General features: G+C 37.8%; 1 protein-coding gene and 1 long non-coding RNA gene across 2 annotated transcripts in view; one reads left to right on the top strand and one right to left on the bottom strand.

The window, feature by feature from the left end:
* Positions 1–20,306, bottom strand: part of pde2a (phosphodiesterase 2A) — a 177,104-nt gene extending 156,798 nt beyond the window's left edge. Inside the window, exon 1 of the mRNA XM_016677404.1 lies at positions 20,248–20,306. Coding sequence (XP_016532890.1) covers positions 20,248–20,306 — 59 coding nt within the window. The remainder of the gene's footprint in view (positions 1–20,247) is intronic.
* On the top strand, positions 20,307–21,024 carry LOC107837596 (uncharacterized). The gene is made up of 2 exons (XR_001663632.1): positions 20,307–20,536; positions 20,799–21,024. It is a non-coding gene; the product is annotated as an uncharacterized LOC107837596 (long non-coding RNA).
* Positions 21,025–23,638: the final 2,614 nt, after the last annotated feature.

The following is a 23,638-nucleotide window of genomic DNA, read 5'->3' as shown; positions in this document are numbered from 1 at the left end:
GTTCTGAATGCAAGTTAACTTCATGTTTTTGCAAGTTCTCAGAGTCACAGTAAGAGATAAGACATAACATAACTTATTAGTCTCCCTTAGGAGCATTTCATCTAGGAAGCAGGGGCAGACTGCAATACAATAATACATTAAAATAAAACAAAACAAAACAATCTCATCAAGTGAAAAGTAAGGGCTTTGAACCTTTTAAAGAGCACTTTCTAGGAAAGGACAAAAATGTTCACTGAATTATCACAAATATTATTTCAGGATCCTGAAAATATCAGCACTTTGTTCAACAGCAGCCCATTTCCAATGTTTATTCATACAGGCATATCTATGTTTTAAACAAGTCTTTCATTGAATACAACAGTCTCTACACGTGTTGGAAAAAAAAGTTCAGAAACAAAGAGAACTATAAAATGTTCATAAAGACATGAATGAATTTATAACCTGTAGCAAACATGTCAAATATTAGCACAAACACTTGCATGCAACTGTATTCAAACCACAATGTGTTTGATATAATCGTTAATTATTATTAATTATATTCCTGCCTGTATGGTGCTCACACAAAGTAGACTACATATCCCACAGTGCATCACAATGCCAATAAAGATTAAGTTCCGCTGCAACACCTACTCTGTTAAGTTTTTTTTAACCTCTTTAAGGTCAATCAATCTTAATCTAGGTTATCCTGATTAAATTCCGAAGACTTTTCGATGAACATATTTAAAAAGCTTTGTTTTGTTTTTTTCATGACTTTTTAATTTAACATCTTGCTGGAAAAGTCACTGATGTAAATGGCCACCATCACATGAATCAGAAGACGATAGCAACAAGACACAAGAGCCAAAATAAACTAAAAATATTTGACAGGAAATCTAAAAAGTCAGATTGGACTAGTTATTGAAACAAAGATAGTTTACCTAAAAGTTGTTTAAAACATTAAAAACAGAACCAGTGTGAAATCGTTCATCTTTTACTTACAACGGGTAGAGAATCAGATCACTGTTCAAAAAGTCTAATATTAAAATCTTTATTACATGCTATTAACATTGCGTGAGACCACAGGCACATAGGATGAGAAAGGACGCCGAGGGAAAACAGGTGGAGAGACGTTTTGATGCGTTTTATGTTGCATCCAACATTAAAAAACAACAAAAAACATAAAAGAAGCCTTTGAATATTAGCCCCTTTCACCACTCGTATCCTTTGTACCACAGCTGCAGTAGCTGTTTTTTTTTAAACTTCAGAAGGTAATGAAAAAGGGAGGATAATGTGCACTGCGAGGACAAGGACAAAAAGGGAGAGCAAACATGAGAATGTCTTTCTGACTCGTTGCTGTCTGAACATTTGCCGACTGTCTTTTGTCAAATGTGCCATCTACAGCAGCAATGAGAAATTAAACAAATCTGGGAGTAAAACAAAACATCATCTCATCTCATCAATATCTGTCACACTGTAGCACAATTAGTGTTGCCGTGGACACCCACAACTTATTTCTGAATGCCCAGTTTTAACTGTGTTGAAAGAGAAGGTGATTACAGTGATTGGTTGTTTAATTTAGTCCCCAGTGCTTCAGGTCTTGATGGAAATATTATTTGATAGATGTGTCATCTCATTTTTTTCTGCAATCAGATTGTGCGTTTGGCACAGAAGTAGACAAATTACATCATCTGGGTTACAACGCGAGACTCATTTCAACTGATAGAACCGTCTACTGCAACACGAAAACAGTTTCTGCATGATACTAAATATGCAGCCTGGTTAATGTGAGGAGACGTTTTTTGACAAACTGTATTAATGTCCAACAAAATGTATAAAGTCTACACATCCATGTTACAGCCTCTGGTCTTTGTCATGTAAAACAGTGGGGGTAAAGCTCAATTGTTTCAGCACTTTCCCCCCAAACTCTTTAAAACAAACTTACATTTTTAGGAGGGGAAATCATGTTTACAATACAAAACTTATTGTCCATTTTTCTGTGCCCTCTTTTTCATACTCATTGTGCATACAGAGGGCGGTATGATGTAAACCTCGAAAAGCCAACCACAGCCAGCCTGAATGTCAGTAGTTTGATTACCTTAAAGGCAGAAAACCAGAAGTCAACATAGCACGCACACCATCCACAAACACGAGGCGAGTCTATGATTCAAAGAAGGCCGACTAATCGGAACTACATCCACCTCCTCATTACTGACTTCAAATTGTCAGCGACATCAAAGTAGCTCCCTAAACCTCCTAGTTAAGGGCACAGCAAGCTACCAAAGCAATCAAACCAAGGCGAAATAAACAAGCAGACTCGTATTACAGCAAAGTCTGTTACTACAGACACAGACAAAGAAAAGAGATGAAAGCAAGGCTGTCCTTTATGTGACGTCAATCCACTCATCTAACAGGAAACTTCTCAAAGACTTAAAATTTTTTTTTATAAAAGCCTCAATGGACCCATCAAAGACTTTAGTTCTCACTGCTATACAGAGTGCAGAAAGGTCAGAGTTTTCAAACGAACATGTTTTTAATGAAACGTCCGATGCCAAGTTGAAGGCTGCACCTGAATGCATCGCCAAAATGGTGATGCACATGTGTTACTTTACGATAGATAAAAACACAACACCTGGAGAGGTGCGTCATTTCTCTGAAACAGCAGTCGTGTGCAACTGCACCACTCTGCATGTGCAGGACATTTGTGCACACATGCATAAGGGACTACGGAACCCTTTCAGACAGCCTGTTGGCAATGAAAAATGTTAATTTCTGCATAAGCTGAGAGGGAAATTTTTAAAAAGCAAAGAAAAAAAATAAAAAACAGACACAAGGCAGAACAAGACACAGAGCTACAGAGACAGAAAGAAGTCCCCCTTGGCAAATACAACCCTCTACTGTCCGCCTCTCCCAAATGTTTGTGTGCACACACATGTATCCTGTGCGCGTTTGCGTAGACAAAAAGCGTGAAAGTGTAAAAGTCAGACCGGTTGGGGTCACTGATGACGGGGAGGAAAATGAGGGAAGACATACTGACAGATGTGAGCACAATTACAAAGAATCACAGAAGCCGCACACCCAGAAACCCAAGCAGACGTTTACTCATACTGACAAGAGACAAACCAAGACACCCAGCCCACCTCTAGACACCAGGGCCGCTGAGTGAGCTCCGACTCTAATTAGAGACTAAACATTTCACACCAAGAGCAGGGTTTGCATCGGTGTCTGTTTACTGGTGTCTGTCTCAGCATGTAATCATTTAGAGGTTGTAGGATTCAGATGAGATAATTGCTGGTGGGGTGGCTCTATAGGATATAATCTGCATGTGGTAATGCTGCAGCTTTAACAGCCAATCAGCCTCTGAAAGCGCTGTCAGAATGCAGATGAACTTCACTTCCTCCTATCAAGCTTCTTGACAGCACTTCGGCAAGGCTTAAAAAAAAAAGTGAAATGTGTATGAAAGTGTGTGTGTGTGCGTGTGTGTGTCTGTGTGAGGCAGTTTGTGTGTGTGCAAGTTCTCTTTCAAATGGCATTGCCTGAGGCAGTGTGTGTTCCTGGGAACAAGTGGGGCTCATGTACAACTTTTCTATGTTTGTCTCAGGGCAAGTTAAAGTCTCTTTGCAATCATCTTGCATACTGGGGTCAAAGTTATGACACAAAGGTCAGAGAAAAGTCTCTCTCTCTAAAAGAGGATGACAAATTTTCAAGTTCCTACAGTTTTGTTTTTGTTTTTTATTCTTTGGCTAGACATCTACTTTAGGGAATGCCACAGCTCATGAACAGCATGGCACATATTGTGTTTAAACTAAGGTAAACTGATTAGACGTTTATATTTATGACATGGAAAAAAAAATCCATGCAAAGTCAAATCAGTGTGACAGAAAACATTGTCATGGTCAGCTTCTTCCCTTGTTCAATTAATGTCACTTTATGCATTCCTAGTTGATGATCTATGTAAAAGCCTTTGAAATACTACTGCATAGCTAATCTCTTTGTAGGTTAATCTACTAATGTTACCCCATTTATAGAGAATTAAGAAAAACAAATTCCAACATGAATTGTCCCAGCGTCTCTTTGGACAGAAGCTGAAGAGACTTGAGTTAAAAACAAAAACAAAAACAAAAAAAAACTTGCTAGAAAATTAGTGTATGAAACTAAGCTAGCAGTAGGAACAGTACAAAATCAAAAGTGGACTTTATATATTCCTTTTAGTTTTCTAAAACCAACAGTTCCAATCACTCTGAAGTTCCAAGTGGATATTTGTCTGTAAGCATGGAGCTTCTACATTCATTCGCTTTAGCCCTTGGGCTCTCTCTGCAGCTCATAACTCCAGCTGAAGTTGCAGAAGATTCAATTTAAAATGGATCATATAGGTTTCCTCTTCATATAGAGCAGCCACAAGTGGCCTTGGAAGGGGGTTGTGAGATGGATTGATGAATGGTTAACGTTTTTCAGAAGTTACTCTATTTTCACTGTACTTACACTGTAGAACTAATTGCATCTTTGAGTCTTAGCTGACTTCAAAATTAAGTTAAAAAGTGAATAGATTTATTGCTGGGCAGAAAACCATTGGGACTTTATGTCTCTAAAATTAGAATAAACACACACACACACACACACAAAAAACAAAACAAATATGGTCTTTGCTTAAAGTTGCACAACTTCAGATTAAAACAATTTAGCTTCTCAGATTAGCTCAAATACTTTATATTTAAATCAAGCATATGCCTTAATTTTAGACAGGCATTTTTTTATCGATTTAAAACATGTTAGTCCTGATATAACATTTTTATTAACACAAGACTAAATCCCTGGATGCTCAGCTTGATTAAAACACAGCTGGTAACACATTACACAGCTTGACTGGCTGTGTGTCCCTCTGTTTAACAATCTGTAGCCTCTTTTAGTTCTTTTTCAAAGCTTATTTATTTTTTTACAACTTTAAATACGAGTGGAGACATTTTATGTTCAACCATATGTACAATATTTAACCTTATAACATGTCAGCTATTTAAAAACCACCTTTGGGAAACAGTTTTCATTGTTGCTGAGCATTTCTGGTCTGTAATCATCTGTTCTCCAGGTGGATTTAGTTTCTATTAAATGGTGTAAATTAATACCGGCAGGTTATGGTGACTCTGAAATCTTAAGAAAAAAAAAACAACAACCAGAAAACATATAGTAGTAAATAGCACAGACACATTTCTATACCAGAAAAACAAAACAAAATCAACTTCAAACATGTGAGACTCAGCTGCAGAACAACTCACAAAACAAATCTGGCTATTTGGTTCATTTAGAATAAATGATTGTTTCGCTGATTCTTGTGCAGGTAAAAATGAAATTAAAAAATAAATCAGAGAAAAGCTAATTTTATTCATTTTAAAAGTTCTAATCTTTTTTAGCCTACTATCAGCTTTAACCTGGAGTCTTAGCTGACTCCAGGCTCAATGTCCTAGATGAAGTATTAACCAGTAACCAATTTGGATTGATCTTTGGTAGGAGCACCTGACTTTCTTCTATCTCACCATCTAAACAGCCTTCTCCTCTCTTTGACCCACCTGTCTCGCGTATGGCAGGTGGTGTTTGAAAGCTTGATATGTGGAGAGGGCAGAGAGTGGGGAAATAAAGAACAGCAAACAAGCAGATGGAGTCAATAATCCAAACAATCTCATTAAGAGAGAGAAAAATCAATGAGGGACAACTATAAAAAAGTAAACCAGTGTAACTCAATAAAGGCGTCACAGTACATTCAAAGAGGAAAAACAGACAATTTATGCACAACCTGATTGTGAGAAATGACTGCGTTTTAAAAATAGGCCTAAATCAGCTGCTGAGAGATTTGGGGATTTATGTCATAATGCTGAACGAGCAGCAGACAGGCAATGACGTTTACAATCAGGCCTGTGCAGTGAAAAGGTGTTTGTGATTATCCACGAGGAGCCTAATGTCGGCATGTCAGAAGATGGACGCCTCGTGTTTACATAATGCTAATATGCAGTACTATTTAAAACTGACAGCATCACAGAACTGGTTCAAACAGCTACAGCTGTGCAGCGCGCTGATCAATGCAACTGATCAATTACAAAAAAAGGACCCCTGCCATCAGGGCACGAGTAAACAGAGCATAGGGCCATAATCTTTATCTCTGCAGGAGAGACTGAGTGCAACAATCGCAGCAATACCAGCGTGCTGCCGGAGATACAAGATTCACTATAAGGTGGTGCAAATCAAATGATGACATACATAAAGACTGAGCAACAAAGCAAATTTCCAAAAACTACCAAAATATTTCACGTTTATTGATACATCACCAGAAAAAAGGGGGTCTTGGCCTCTGAATCTTTCCATGTGGGCTCTCTCTCACCAGATGTTCACATTTCACACTCCATTATTTTGTTCCCTCAAACCCCTCTTTAGTTTCATTAATTTTTAAATTGTTCAAGTGTTAATTTCTTAGTGTCTGTTATATACATACATATATTAAATGCTGTATCTTAAAATAATTTCTAGGTGGTTTTAACATTCAGAAATAGAGCACAGTCTCTTAAAGAGCAAGTCCTTACATAAGCAGTGGTCCCAAACCCTGGTTCTCACTGCTCACTGTCCTGCATGTTTTAGATGCGTCATCGCTGCTGCACACCTGCTTCAAATGATTGAATCACTTCCTTAGAGAGCTTTCAAATCCTGCAGAAGCTTGTTAATCACCTATTTACTTAAGCCAGGTGTTCAACAGCAGGAAAAGCACCTAAACATGAAAGACAGTGTGGGCAGTGAGGATCAAGTTTGGGGTCCTCCGATATGAAATATTGCTCCAAAAACTAGAAAACATTCTAGAAGTGAAACTCACAGATTATATAGATCATTTTCTTTTACACCTGAAGTAAAATATTTAAAGCCTTTAATTGTGTGAATGTTGTAGGCATTCACACTCGAGTTCCTCCACTTTTTTCCGTCCACTTTTTGCATCTTTACTTCTGAATACTTTGTGCTATTTCAACCGTTCAACTTTTACTTCATTCTGCTTATTCAGAATGTCTTTTGGTGCAGATATATTCTGGTTTATGAATTATTCAGCTTCTTGTGATCCTCTTGGGCCCCACTGAAATGAATAAAAAAAAAAATTCCAAAATTTCTGAGAAAATCTGCTAAAACCTTTGCACACCTAGCGACTTCCACATAGAAACAGCTTTCAAACTTTAAAATATAATCATATCCTCCAACTACTTCTGTTTATTTAAATTTTTTCGGATCTTTTACAAATCAGGGTTGGAAGGAGAGGTGGAATTAGGTTAGAATTCGGGTTGGAAGTGGGATTGTAAGGAAGGTCGGAAAGAGCATTGGAGTTCGGGTTGCAGTTATTCACACTGCATTTTCATAAAGAAATGCACATTTTTCTAGTAATTTCGATTAAAAAAATGTCCAGTCGATACCCACAAATGGTCAAATAATTATAAGCTGTATTAATAAGAATATACAACCAGAATAATTATTTTGAGTCTCTTTAAGCATTCAATATGCCAAGCTGAATGAATCTTCCAATGTAACCAGAGCATCTGCTTAGCAGGAAATTAAGTAACGCCTTTTGTTTGGCATTTCTGTAAACACAAACAGATAAAAATGTGCAGAGCTGATAGTGGAAAATAATCCTGAACAACAGGCCTCCTACATGCTATGTATGTGTGTGGTGCACTTCTAAACCACATAATATATCTGTATCATTAATAATAATTTACTTAAAGCAGCTTATCTTCGTACAACACTGAAACAAAAGGCACATAAACAGCGTGATGATATTTATAGTAAACGACAAGTTAAAAGGTAGGAGAAAAAGAAAAAATACATGCACAAAGATTAGCAAAAGCACCAATAGAACTGGCCAAAGTGTTGCTTAACAAAACTAGGCAATAATAAATATTTGTACAAATAAAAAAAACAGCAAAAATGATTGAAACAGCTGCCAAAGCACCAGAGTATTGAAGCACACTGTAAATTAAAACTAAGCTGAATTAACTCTGCGCAATGAAAAAATTAAGCAGTTACATTTTAAACATTTTCAAAGCAATTATTATAAAACTCAATAAAAGATAGTTTCACACAAAGAAAATACATGAAGAAAAATGTGCTGTTTCCAGTACGAAAGTTGATATCATTAGCATTGTGTGCTTAATTTTTGTGCCTTTAAATGTTATCGCTTTCATCTCACTCGTCACAAGAGGATGAGCTACACCAACAGCCACGCTTACATGTATAAAAAATGTATAACGGTCCAGAAGCCGGATAATATTTATGCTTTAAATCATAAATAATAAATAAATTGAACATGTGAAAGTACTTTTTATTCTGCTTCAAAATCTCTGCATATTCCCACTGTATAAGGCTGCAAGTAAGCAACTGTTCACACCTGTGTCAGCGCGCCTAAGCATTCTATTGTGACAACGCAACACTAATTACAACTGCAACCTCAGTACCACACACATGAATGAGATATTGTACTGCTTTCTAATCAAACCAAAACTTCATGACCTAAAATGACTGCCTAGCCCTCCTATTTAACTTCATGAGGGCGTGCATGTGTGCAGCCGTGGATAAGTGCTCGCATCTAGATGTGGCTGTCTGATCGATTGCTGACTAGGAGACAGCTGCACCCATACACATCTATCCCTAATGTGGATCCTCACAAGAACACGCAAACACACACGCACGCGCGCACACACGCATGCGGGCCCTCGTGCACAGAAACACCTGTCTGCAGCAACAGTCCACAGAGATAAGAAGGCTGACAAGAGCTGCAGGAGCCAAAGCTGGGAGCTGTCAGACTCATTTCCCAGTGACACCTCCAGGCTCCCACACAAACACAAGCACACCTTCGATGACTGGTGACATCAATTTATTTCCTTGCTGCCATTTTATGGGACCATGACTCTAGCATGCAATATTTAAATGTTGGGGGGGGAAAAAAACAACAAAAGAGTTCCTAGTTTTTATGCTTAGTCCCAAAATACTTTAAAGTTCTACCTGTAAAATAACTTCCTGATTAAATGTTGGAGTTAGTGATCAGAAGAAACCAGCTGGCTTGGTTTCTAAACCTGTCTTGAAATTGTAATAGAAGGAGAAAAGCATCTGGGCTTTCTTGAGCTAAAACTTGGAAGCAAAAATGAATCCGGACATATTGGGACAGAAAATGCCTTCAATGAAAACAAATTCTTTTAAGTTCACACAAGCAAAGGTTATTTTAATGATGCATCCTAATTTTGGAACCATTCAATTAGAAATACTTTGCTTTCCTCCCCACTTCAGCTGACTTTGGGTTTTCCTTTTATTTTTTTCTTCTGCTGTTTTTGGTGTCATCTCATAGATCATAGTGTGCTTAGAGCTCTGAATAATGTCATTAAATAACTGCTTTTGGCTTCTCGGAGATCAGCAGTCTTTTAGTACCTTTTAGGTTCTTAACTTTGATTTCCTTTGCCTAAATGCTTTTTTAATAGCCTTAAACTTGTACTAATAAGTAGTCTTAAGATTAAGCTTACCTTCTAATTTCTTTTGACTAAGTAAAACAGATTTGATTTTTCCACCTCAAACTTTTGTAAGCGTTAATATTTTCATTACACCAGTGAAAATACAGAAATCTCTGCTCTTAAGACAAATTATTAAAGAGAGATGTTATTATGTAAAATTGACTTCAAGCTTTATATCATGTTATGATGTTGATCCCTCATCAAAAACATACCAAATGTTGCTTTTATTCTTCCATGCATGTTTGAGGAATCCCTGAATCTCCTATGGCCGCCTTTAAGGGGTAACCAAGCCCTTCCTCTCACAAACGGCATCTATTTCCACAAATCTCCGCCTTATCATACAAACTGCATCTCAATCTAATACTCTTAACAATGGTTGTAAGCAGTAAAATGGAAAAGAATAATCGAGATGACGTGTTGAAGGAGGACTGTCGGAAAGAGCAGGAGCTTCTCAAAGAGACAGAGGCCCAATTTCAAGGTGTCAAATTGCACATTCAACTTTCTTTTAAGTCACGTTTGATAAATACTTTTTACCTGAAGGTAACATAGCTACTTCATGGTGCTATAATTGCACTATGTTTCAGTAAATTACATAATATGGCCATTTTAACTCATTGGAGAGGTGAAGAATTAACAGTTGAAATTCATTTATCTATGCACTTTAATCAACTTCATCAATAATAATAATACCAAAAGATTATTGGACTAAATTACACCAGTTTGAAAATATGTTAAATATTATTTTCTCTTGAGAAGTACAAACCAACTGCAGAGAAAGATGTTCTATTTTTAAAGTTTTTAATAAGTAGTTTTATCTACACATTCTGCCACAATCTGTCCTTTGAGGACATTTATGATCTCGATGTCTGAAATGAGAGTGAATTTGACACCACTGAGGTACAATATGATATTTTATGTTCAAATAAATTTTATCTGTTAAATTAAACCAATAAAAATTGGCCTTGTCAGATCTGATAATACAAAAAGTATGCTGCCATCTTCTTGGAGGACTACTCACTTATTTTATTTATTTATTTTTTTATCATTTATGGACTCTGTCACTTTCTATAAAACTTGGTGAGAGCCCTGAAAGACCGTGATGATTTATATCAGCTGAGACTTTATGAAACGGCTCTCACGGCATATGGAGACAGCTGTATAAAATCTAATTACACAGATTTTACTGCTTAACATCAATGTTAAATGGCATGTAACTAAATTGACACATCCATCTCCTGTTTTCGAGGTTAAACACACACACACGCTCGCGCGCGCGCGCGCACACACACAGGATGAAATGTGTGGAATTTATTGAGTGCACTGTGATGAATCCACTTAGTTCACAATCAAAGAATCAATCCTGTGCGGTGGGTAAAGTAACTAAATCCATGACTGAATTAGGAAGGTCCCTGCTCAAACTGACATGAAGGATGTTTGATGTTTTCTCTTTACAAATCAGTGTGATCCTTTTTGATTTCTCAGACAAATGAGACGAATGTCAGAAATATGCCTTTGCTCTGTAACGGTCTGAATATTAGTTGTATTCAGTTACAAGACGTAGGCAGAGTCTAAAATTGTGAGAGAGTAGCTTGGCTGAAAATGTGTCATTCCTCTCCAGGGTTCCTCCACTTCATATCTAGTGTGTTTTGATGATAGGTTTAGTCACATGGACAGAACTAGCAAACATAAAAAAGAGAAGACTGGATGGATGAGTGTCAGGACCAAAATTATACTACTGTTCCTTTTAAATAGTTTTCATTTTTACTCTATAGTGTGAAAAATAAACCAGATGATTATTATAGACACCAACATAAATCAGGTAGAAAGTTAGAACAGCATAGCTATAATTTTATTACGACAAAACATTTCATTTTCAGCCTTAATTCAACCTCAGCTATACGATTGTCATCATTTTAAAAGATATGCCACACTTACAAGGTAGTTTTATTTTTGTATTTCGAAGCCAGACCTGCAGTGACTGTTTCTTGCCTGATATGCAGAACTGTCATTTGTAGTTTATTTTTGAACACCGTGTGGTAACTCATTATGAGGGCAGCAACATTCTCTCTAATGCCAAGGCAACATAAGATACAAACTATAATTAATTGAAGTCAGCTGAGCCTTGAACAATTTTTCTATGCTGCTGAGAACGGGGAGACTATAGGTCATTTCTGCAGGACTCATACATTTTATCCTCTTCCCAGAATTTCATATATTTTTTGGCATTTTAATTAGTTGAAACCCAGTGGAAAGTAGGGAAAAAAATGAACTTAATTAGGGTTAAACAAAAACAGTTTAACCCTGGTGAAGAAGTGTAAACATCCTTGAAATCAATTAATCTTTCACTGCAGCACCGTCATTTCTTCAGTAAGGGAGAAAAACTCTAATTAATAAAATTAGATTAGATCCAAACAATTAAGAAGTAATTGGTTTAAACAAGGAGAAATTGTCGATTTACATGCAACAACTCATACTGAGTAAACACAATCTAGGCATTCTTAATTAATAGTTTGCATATTTAAGTTAATTAGAGTGTTTAGGACCTTGATGAGTAATCCATAATGCTATGTTTTCTTGAGTTTTAAATGGGTCATTAAACAGATGGGTATTTTAATTTTCCACTCCACTTTAAGAACGACTTGTGACTTGTGCTTCACGTGGGGAAAATAATAAAAAAAATTTAAAAAAATGGAAAAAAAAAACGCTACAGGATGGACCTCGCCCCTACTGACACCACGGTTTCACCAGAAAATTTGCTACGCCGTGTAGTCGGGGCGCCAAGGCAGTCCACTGGGATTTTTGTATTAAAAAAAATGTTACTGGGTAACTATGTTACTGGAAGACATTGTTGACAATGCTTAAACACATAACTGTCTTAAAAACAATAAATCAAAAAGATACACTTAAAATAAATCAAAAATGTTTGCACATCTGTTACTAAGTAATCCGCCAGCGTATCTAAAAACACTGTAATGCTGCTCACATTTAGAGCCGACCCAAGGCGTATATGAACTAAGCAGCTGTTTAAAGCCCCCAGGCTTTATTCAGCCACATAAATGCTAGAATTTAAACACAGACAACAGATATAGCATTTTAACATTTGTTTATCGAGAACGCCGGTGCCGCTAAATTTTATTTAATGTTAATAAATCTTAAATTTAAACTTCCCGAGGTGGGAGGTTTTCTTTGTAAAAGTGCAAAGAACAATCACCATAGTTAACATTGTTTTGTTACCATAGCTACAGTCTGATAATATGAGTGTAATCTTTGAATTTGAGCTCTTGTTTAGCTTGTTTCCTGAGCGAAACTCTGTGCTAAATCTAGTTTAAAACACTAGTCATAAACCAATACTAAAGGCTTGTCTACAATAAAGGCTACCATGCTGTCACACACACTGGTGATATCACTTTTGCTCCTAAATATTTAATGACCACTCATGAAAGAAGGGTTGAAAAAAAAACTATTGATTACCGTTTCTATTTCTTCCTATATTGGAATCATTGTCAGCTAAAAATCTGTATAAGCAGCAGAAAGTAAAAAAAACAAAACAAAAACAAACTAAAAGTCCCAATAATTCTCATAGGTCTGATTTTTATAAAGGGAGGGTGAGGAATATAAAAAGTCTCCAAAGCTCATTGTCAGAGAACCTTTGGAAGGAGTTGCATCTTAGGGTCAACAAGTCTCCCTACCAATGCTTAGATGCTGTCTTGGCTGTTTCAGAGGAATGTGAGGTATTCTGTAACAGGGTTTGTTGAGCTCTGCTGGGACATTATTCTTAAGTTTGAACTAAGAAGGAGCTTTATATATATATATATATAAACACAACAAGTGGGTATGATGGCACACAAGACGAATTTATGGAAAAGGACTTTTATGCACAAGAACAAAAAAAGTATTAAATACTGAATGTTGACCTGAAAATGAATCATGATCTAAAATGGCATGACTGACAGACAAACTGGTAGTGATGCAGTCAGATTTTCTGCCTGTAATCCGTCTGTGAGTCATTGTTGACTTCAGTCTTCTGGCACACTGTCATTGACCTCTGACTTTTTATTGCATAGACACGTTTTTTTTCTTTTTTTGTCCCTGTCATTTGTTATCTGTACCGATGATTCAGTGGGAAGCGTCATGCTTTGCCACTTAGCTCATTATATTTACCGATACAATGACAAGTGAATAGCGATTCTGACCATTTCATAGGCATTCGACATGCTTTGTAAGTCTGGATTTTGTGTGAGAAGTTGGTGGATTATTGATCTCTTGTGGTTCTATTTAAGCTATCATCTGTCTGGAGTAGAAAATTGGTATTTATTCATCTAATTAATTAGTAACTAAATTAAAGCAGCAGATGATTCTGGAGTTCACATGCATATTTTAGTGAACAGCATATTTTTCATGCTTGCAAAGAGTATGAACTTGTATTCAAAAGTGTCAAAATACTCAAAGCCGTGAACAGAAAGCTTTTATGCCTTTTTGTTAATACATAAAAAGGCTGTCGAGCATAAAAAGAGAACACAAAGGGTTTTTCTCCTATTTCCTATAATCTTCCTCTTCTCTCTCTGTCCCCCATCTCTCTCTCTCTCTCTCTCTCTGAATATTTTAGTATTGATGAGCCCATTACTGATGATAACACAGTGCAACATCAGCATCTCTCTCTCTTTCTTTCCCCCTCTGTCTCTCTATCTCGGTGTCTCTCTCTCCCTCACACACTAATCAGAGGTCAGATTACAACTCCGCTCTTGCTGCTGCTTCTGCTGCTGCTGAGCAATTGTGTGCATTTCTGTGTGACCGTGTTTGCTCAGCAGGGGGCTGGGGAATCTAACTTCCTGGCATCAGTCCAATAAATTGCAATATTTTCAAAGCTGAAAACCACTCACGTACATACCCCACTGGCACACAAATACAGATTATGAGTGTGATGATGTGTGTTGGATGTAAAAAATGATGCTCAATAATCACACAGCGGATGAGCAAAACATGATGTTTTCTCAAAAAGCTATTAGGAGGCATCAGAAGGAGCAGAGGACAGCGCAGCCTGTGACCCTTTGTAGCTCAGGGGAAACTCTGAGACACAAACACACCTAATTCAGAGAGCTTTTCTATAATCATAATCAATACTTGATTTTTTTTTTGTGTGTTGATCTGCCAGTTTCTTTTGAATGGCCAGAATCATTAAAATTTTTTACTGCAATCCAGTCAAGGTGCTTGAATACAGCAAAATTATTCATATCGGTGGTAGAAGTTACCATGAACAAATAATTGCAAATGCCTTCAGTTTTGGTACAGTACAATCAGACACCACATTGCATTGCCGTCTTTACAGTAATGTCCACATCGGAATGGGCTCTGTTTTGGCTGCTGCAGCTACCTGTCCACTGCATATGGCCACAACAGCAGTCAGACAGCCGTAAAACAACGCTATGCAGAGTACAACCAAAATGTACCTAAATCTAATGACATTCAAAGCAAAACGCCACATAAATCTGGAGACTAACTGTCCAAGTTTTGTTTACACACAATTAACTGGAACATTAAACTACACAATGAGATGGTATCATAAGAAATTATTACCAAAAGGAGCAAAACATTTTTGGTTGTATGCGCCATGTTAAATATAGAGCTGCTATATGCTTAGATACAAAATGAGACCAAACAGATCAGGAAAAAAAAAAAAAAGCATAAAGTCACATGCCAACAAAAGAAGTTCATGAGTTTTCTGTTAACATTCTCACTTGTGTGATTATATTAAGTGTTACAATTGGAGAGTGTATTTTGAATTTGGTTGTTGCTGGTAACTGTACCTAGATTGCTTTGCATCAATCAGAAGTTGTTTTTTTTATCCCCCCCGTTCCCCCACCCCAACACCGTGATGCAACTACAGAGCCTTAGACAGGATTTGTTTAGGCAAAGATTATAAATAAAACGGCAGACGCTGTGTCTGCAAGCAGTTGGAAGTTTGAAAAGTTCATGCAAACAAAAGGCAACCTGCATATATCTAATAAGTGATATTGTAGAGCTTTGTGGCTATTTGTAATAATGAGAGAATGTCTTGTTAAGCACCAATTCAAACACTAAAACCACCAGAATGCTCCAAATAGCTTTTAGTTTTACAGGTTAAAATTGCATGGCTGCTCTCACTGCTCAATCATATCAGGTACATATGGAACTGGTTTGCATGCATTGCTTCTGCCATTTTGTATTTTGTGCAGCGATCACGCTTCATTTCATGGCCTTCACTGATCACCCTCGCTATATCAAAACGGCTCCAGCATAAGGGAAACAGGTGAGACCAGCTACTGAATCTAATTGTATTTCAGAGATCACCGACATCCGTGTGGCAGATTCATTACTCTCTTTGGTCTCTGGTTATTTTTCTGCTGGACAAGCCAACGAATGTTCAGTGCAAGAAGCTTAGTCTTCTGTGTGGACTGGTGAATGAAAGCCATTATTCCTCTGGGATTTCCTTGATTTAATTTAAAACCCATTAACAAAGAATGAAATAAAGTCCTATATATATATATATACATATATATATATGTGTGTGTGTGTGTATATTGATTTCACAACTTCTACAGTCAAATTTGTTGAGTCTTGATATACCAGCATGTTGTTGCTTTTAAATGTTAACACCCCGAAATGGAAAAACAGAAAGGGAATAAGTTTCATAGTTCCTGAAACTATGTTTCCTGAAACTATGTGCATATATAAAATATGCACATACTATTTGATCGACCTTAAGTTTGATCTCATAACCACTCAGCTTAATCAAGAGCAGAAAAATCAATTTAATTGCCAATCAATCTGAGCAGTGTGGTCTACTTTACTTACAAACATTAAAATGAAAATGAAGAAAAGGACCCGACATTTAACTTTTTTTTTTTTTTTTCGCAGACAGGCATCCCTAAGAGGCCTCCTGACAAACATTACTTTACAACATCAAATCAATGCTGGCAAATTTGGAAACAATAGTTAATGATTACCACAGAGTCTATAGGATGGTACTTTATGTTCTCAGCACAAATTGAGTAGACTGAGTCAGGATGCAGCATTAGCCTGCTTTGCTGGAGCATTACATTACTAAGATGTGCTCAATCAGCCTTGGAATGACGTCACACTGAACACTGTCAGGCTTCTTAAAAGTGTGCTCATTTCTACGAGCTTTACTGCGTCATTGCTGTGTGGCATGGAAGCAATGACCCTGGGGTTCTGCTGAGGTGTGATAGGAGCTTATAGATTGATTGGATAGCAGATTTCAGGTCTTCTGCATTCTTGTGTCTGGTGTCCCTCATCTTCGTCTTGACAATACTCCACAGACTCTTTCAGGGTTCGTGTCAGATCAGTTTGCTGGCCAATGAAGCACAGGAACACCATGGTCATTGAACCAGGTCCTTGGTACCTTTGGCAGTGGGGCAGGTGCCAAGACTGGATGGAAAATGAAGCAGCATGAGGACGCAGGAGGTGTTTTCTGATTTCCTGGTAAATGGCTGCGCTGACTGTGGACGTAAGAAAACAAACGAACACCCACAGATCAAATAGACTGGGATCCAAAGATGGCATTTTTGGCCATGGTGGCCCACCATGATTATTTATATGATAAGCAAAGGTACATGACATACCACAGGATGTATGTGCAGGTTGTGTTTCAAAAATTAAAATAAAACACAGCAGCCTAAAAGGATGAGAGTAACCATGTTAAAAAACTGATAGGCTCTTTCACTACTCAGATATTTTTACCTTGAAAAAGATGGCCACAGTGTCACAATTCCCATTTTGAAATGAAAGTGGATGTTAAAGAAACACTATTAGAGATATCTTATCAGTGCTTTATGAAATATTCTGTTTGAACAATGCACAATTATAGTAGGACCATATATCCAGGTAAAATAAAGAGTTACTCATCGAAACGACTGTACAGAATGAAAAACAGAGAGGATGTCATTACTGTTATTTCTACCAAAGAAAAATGAAAAAGAAAAACATCTATTTCAACAAAACATTGCTTCACTAATATATGATAATAACTGTAAGCTGTAAGACCTGCTGCAAGATAAAATAACTCTAAGTTGGACATTTAGCATAGCATCATTTGTAACTACAACCTAATATTAAGCTTGTTTTAAGTTTGACTGACTAAAATAAGCCTTGTAATCATTCCCTATGTTGAGCATTTCCACATTTTGGTAAAAACCTCCCCAGATAGTGTTGAGTGAAGATGTGTCTCTAACCTTTTTTAAAAATATTTTTAATTGTGTTAATATCTGTCTTAGCTGTTCCATTTGTTCCTTCCTTTTTTTATATATATTTTCTGTTTCAATTCACTACCTTAGTAATATATTATTGACACTAACCAAAGTGTGTTCATCGTTAACTCCATAGGCCGTCTTCATTCCCGCGATGGTCCATCATCTTGCTGGCATGCAGTCTGTGTTTTTCTGACTGCGTGCCAGCTCACGTTTTGTTTACCCCCACCCGAATTCACTAACTCGCTCACGCTCACTTGCCCTCCTCCCTACATGAAACGCTCCCCCCTTCATGAACATTTTGACTCCTTTTTACTGGGCAGACAGTAAATAATCTGACCTGTTCCTCAATCTGTCCCTGGTCACGTCTCTCTCGTTATCCTCCTCCAATGAATCCCCCGAATTGCTAATTCTCCTTCATTCTGCGGCGCTGAACCCGCTTCAGTGATTCGGTGCCGCAGAAGGAGAGAGGGAGAAAAACCACACAACTCATCAAACTGCGGAAACTTCACGCTGGACTTCAAGCGTCATGGACTCTTTGCCTCTCCACTCTTTCTCCAGACTCTGGGAACGTGATTTGAACTAAAATCAACGCACTATGAAATGAACTAAAAACTTTACTTTCTTCTGAAAAGACGACTTTGGAAGCACAGAGTAATGGTCCAGTGTCTGGGTTAGGATTGGAGAGACATAAGGAGTGCGACATTTGAGCCCATGTGGAGGATTTGTTTGGGTATTGCTCTTGATCCGTTAACTCCAGCCTCAGTCCACTCCTTATGAAGCTTCCCCAATTTCATTAATTGATTTAATTTGACAATCTTTTCAAAACTGCTGTTGTCCCTGTTGCTGGAGCCTCTTTTTCCTTCTACTCAACTTTCTCTGAAAATACTTGGATACAGTACTCTGCGAACAACCAACAATGACCTTTTGTGGCTTTCCCTCCTGATAGATGGTGTCGAGGTCATTACGTATTATACATTAAAAATCATTTTTTCAAAATTGATCTTAGATAACATTCTAATTTTCTGAGACACTGAATTGTTGGGTTTCCATTTTCTGTAAGTCAAAATCCGACTCCCCCTGATGACAGTGATTTATCTCTCAGCCTGCAGCTCGCCACCCTGTGAAAGAATCTTATTTTAGCTGTTTGTGTCCCGTTTCTTCTTCTTTTGGTCACAGTCCATATGGCCATAGGTGAGAAAAACAGCAAACCAAGAGCTTCTCTTCATCTCTTTCCTCAACCGACAGACCGGATTAACACTTGTATTACTACAGATCACACCAGAATCCATCTGTCAATCTCCCGGCCTCTTCAATCTTCCATCACTCATGAACGAGAACGAGGCTCTTGAGCCCTCTACACTTGAAGCAAAGGCAATTTAGAGTGTTCGCTCACAGTCTATCGTAAAGAAATGTGGCTTTATGACTGGAATAAATAATATATCAGATCCCTCAGAGGTAATTATTAGGCTATGTCATAGGTTATATTGGCTTATAATAATACATATTTCAAAAGACTCAACTGGCCTTATTGTGAGTCACACCATAAATTTAAACAATTGCAAAGTTTTTAGACAATGGCATACTATAAAATCATACTTAATGTCTGAACATGAAAATAATTTATGGGAAAAGTGAACCCAGAGAAAAATAAAGTGATGAACAATAGTTAACTACAGGTATTTAAATATAGATATATTTGCAGGAATTAAATGACATTGATGGAAAATGGAGTTGCAAGCTCATTAAAGGAAGAACGGGTGTGAATGAGGCAAATGTCAGTGTTTCAAAGTTTCAAAACAAAATAGTCCATAATACCAATGGCTTCATTTGTTGAGATGACAGAGAAATATGTGCAGTTCAAAGGGAAAACAATTGTGTTTGTTGTAAATTTTGTCAGGTATCACCCGGTGTTTAAAGACAATAACAAGTCAGTGGATTTTAGCATTTGCAGCCCTTTTCGGTTTAACGCAGCAAATCAGTCAATTTTCCACAACTTTACCCAAAATAACATGACTCCTTAATGAAGCACAGCCTCGTAGCTTAAAACGGGTACACTGCTATAAGAGTGCCCAATTAGAGCCACACAACGTTATTTGCTCAAAGTCAGCCCTTGAAAACAAGTTTTAACAAGACAGTTTTCACAGACAGAATTCAATTAAGAGTGATTTATCACTTCAAATGGATGCGCTCCTGTAGGAATATTAGGCGAAGAGAAGCGACGTGACGATTCTCGGGAAGACTGAGAGGCGCGATAAGGTCACTGATTTATCTGTGGAGCACATTATACAGCAGCACACTGACGGAGCATTTACAACCAGCTCACAACACTTGGGGTCGTCAACCTGGCTGTCAGTGGACGTGATGACACCCAGCAGGTCGCACTCACTCACACTACTACGCTCGCTCTGCGTTTTGGCTCGTGGTTACACGCCGTGTGAATGTCAGCGGAGCGCTTCTACTGAATGCAAATACCTGAGCAGGTAAGCGGAGTTACAAGACGGACTTACATCTCAGAGGACGGAGGTTGGCTACGGCAGAGGAGCGCGTGTCCGCACGCCTGTCCCATCGCGCATCCTGCCTGGCGCCTCCTTCTCTAACCCGGCTGCAGTCAGGGGGGTGAAGGGGGTGAGCTGGCGGGAGAGCAGCCTGTGTGTCGGTCTGTCGAAAGAGGATATGCGTTTGGATGGGTAGATGATGACTGGGTGTGTGCTTCCTTGCTTTCTCTCTCCCGGTCTCAGCCTGCCTGCTTGCTCTTCTCTCCAGCTCTGATAGCGCGCAGGGATTGGTCGGGACCCGGTAAGTGATATTCGAGCCGCGGTGAGCGAGCATATAACAGCTGAGCAAAGAGACAAGAGAGCAGCGGCGGAGAGAGCCCAGCCGTTCAGCACTGCACAGATGCATCAGGAGCCAAACTGAAGATCATACACGATCACGCTCTTTGCCTCCCCTCGTAATTTTCAGCCGTGGCCATTAAAATGAGCTGTGAAAATTAAACTTTGACCTTGTACCTTATTTGTACTTTAGTTGCGCATTTTCTCTCTGTGTGTGTTGCACACAGACACCGTGCATTAGATCCGCGGCGAGACAAGATCTGGAATTGATTCCTCTCCCCAAAGATCTCAGTGGCTGGATCAGACGGGTTTCAATAGGAACCACACGCTGCTCCTCTCCAGCGTGCCAGTCATGGGACGCTGCAGGTCTCAAAGGTCCGTCACATATCCCTTACCATATAAGGTGCTTCCAGGCTGATAAAACAAACCTGGAATTTAACTAATAAAACAGCTGTAAGAATTTGTGTGCAATTAATCTGGGTTGGTTTTATTTAAAACTTTGTTTTTATATCAATAAACTCATACAAAGCTGTTTACCACGTAGGTGGGTACAGTACCTTCAGACTTGTATTAATCAGTGGGACATACAGTATGTGGCATACTGACATTTTGGGGAGGACGAGCTGAAGCGGGGAATTAAAGAGCCTATGGAACCACTGGCTGCAAGTAGTGTGAGATTTTCATAACAACAAAATTATTGTAGATTGGTTAAAACACAAAACATTGCCTCGCACTTTCTGAGTCAAAATTTGAAACTGGCGTTATCCTTATTTTGTTTTTCTTAAACACCGAGCACCACATGTTTTTCCTGATTACATCATTCTGTACTTTTATCACAAAATATCCTCTGCACTCTAACTTTTTATTGCAGCAAAGCAAGGCACCCTGACAAATCTACCAGGGTAGATCACACTACAGTTACTTTCATAAACCTAATTAACCATTGACTGTTCTGCAGCTTAAATCAGCTATACCCAGAAAAAAAAATACTTAGCATTTCTTAAATTAGAAATTCTGGGTTATTAATTCAAATACTCTTGCTGGGGGGAAAAAGTGAAATAAGATCAACTATTCTATATTATATTGATTTTAAATGGAGACACAACATTTCTTAAGATTATGTTTCATTAATCACATGGAGGTAAACAAGTGCAGTCAACAGGTGATAAACAACCGGGGCACAAAGTTAAACTCAATTGCAAATCATCTTCCTTAATGCATATTTGAAACCTGCAAATTGATATTGATTGGTACCAAATATTCTTGATTAACAGTGGCAGTCAGGGGTGCACACATACAAGCTCTATTGCTGCAGACAGCTCTGCTCTATTCTCCTATCCTAACCTTTACTGTTTCTTTCATAAAATTATCATATTTGCCCTATATTATAAAAAGAGATAAAAAAAAAACTAGAATTGGTTTGTGACTAAATGTTACTAAAATTGTAATTTTAATAACTCTATTATTAAAGTGTTGCATGAAAACCTTTTCCCTGACAGCTGCATTGTACTATTGGCAATGACTGCCTTAGGATCTACACATAATCAGTGTGAACAAAGAAATTTGTTCTCTCTCTCTCTCAGGACTGCAAGAACAAAATTACGTTATTCTGTTCAGGAGAATTGGCATTGGACGTTTTGCAGCTTGACACACTTTCTGGGCAGAGCATTTTTTTTTGTTTGTTTTGTTTTGTTTTTTTGTTTTTTTGCCTGGTGTCTGAAAACTATTATATGCAAATGCTAAAACCTCTCAATGAAAACTATACATGGGTTCCTGTGAAGTATATCCTGGCCAAAAGGAACGTTGTTCCTGCCACCTCAAGTAAAAGAACAAAATAATCTGTTCTTGAGGAGAATTTTAAGTTCGATTTTAACATTAGCATTGTTGCTGAACTAAATGAGACGTAAACTGTTAGACTTTTAAAATCAATTTCTACAAGTTGCTATGACAACCACAGCGAACAGGAGGTATTCATTGGTAACAAACACTTCAAATGCTCAGCAGGCTAACAAGTTTCATTTTAGCGCTGTAGCTAAACTTTTAAAAGCTGGATTAAGTTCTTGCTCCAGCACAAAAACTCTCTCAATCTTATAATAGTTTCTACAATTTATAAGGTTGAGATGCTCAATCAAAACATTTATACTCCACATAAACTCACTCACATCTTCAGCTGGATTTCAACGACAGTCAGGAAGGATGTTACCAGAAAAATATTTCAGTAGATTTTCTTTGGCCGTTGAAAAACTCATATGTTTGATTAACATTTGATCATTTTAACGGACATTATTCATTATGCTCCAAAATTTCCTGCTCATCGTGCAGAAAAAAGCAACTGGGACTCGATGCCATTGCAATGACTGGTGTGCTACTGGAGTCGCATTCAAAGATGCCTGGGAGCTGTTTTACATTTTTGCTGACAAGTGAAAAAGAAAACAGAGTAGAACTATTATTACCCTGTAGCCTTCAGTCATGAACACCACAGGTGTCGACAATTATTTAGCCTAATTAATCCTCCACCTAGGGCTCAAGTGCACATACAGGCTGTGACTGATTGACAACTTAGTAATTTCTGTTTAATTGGTTACACATGCTAATCATCCTGTTAATCATCAGAATTTCTAGCATTTTTATTACTTCTTGAACTGAATAACCTCTAAATCTAAACCCCTAAATTTCATAATATCAGACTGAGCAGAGGACAAATTTACCATAAATCCATTTGTGTGAATTTCCCATTTCAGAGATTAAAATTTGCAGTAGTAATATTATTCTGTTTCCCTTGCCTTTTTTGTGCAAATGTCCTCATCCGGAGTTTTCTTTTTCTATCTGTGTCAGTGATTCACAACGTGGAGAGGTGAAATAAGTTTGGATTTGTGTGATTCTCTTCAGCGTTAGCAAACGCTGTTCGTATACATTACTGTGCATCAAAGCTTGAAGACAAAAGATCACTTTTGTCCGTCTTATCTAGTGAGAAATATATATATATATTTTAGGTTTGTTTTGTTTTTTTAGCTTTTGTTCTACGTTTTCAGTAAGATTCTCTCTTGTGAGGTTTTGTCTTGACAAA

Source organism: Poecilia formosa, unplaced genomic scaffold (genome assembly GCF_000485575.1).
Source record: "Poecilia formosa unplaced genomic scaffold, Poecilia_formosa-5.1.2 Scaffold155, whole genome shotgun sequence".
Lineage (NCBI taxonomy): Eukaryota > Metazoa > Chordata > Actinopteri > Cyprinodontiformes > Poeciliidae > Poecilia > Poecilia formosa.
The sequence above is the reverse complement of the archived record's forward strand: the minus strand, read 5'-3'. Positions and strand labels throughout refer to the sequence as shown.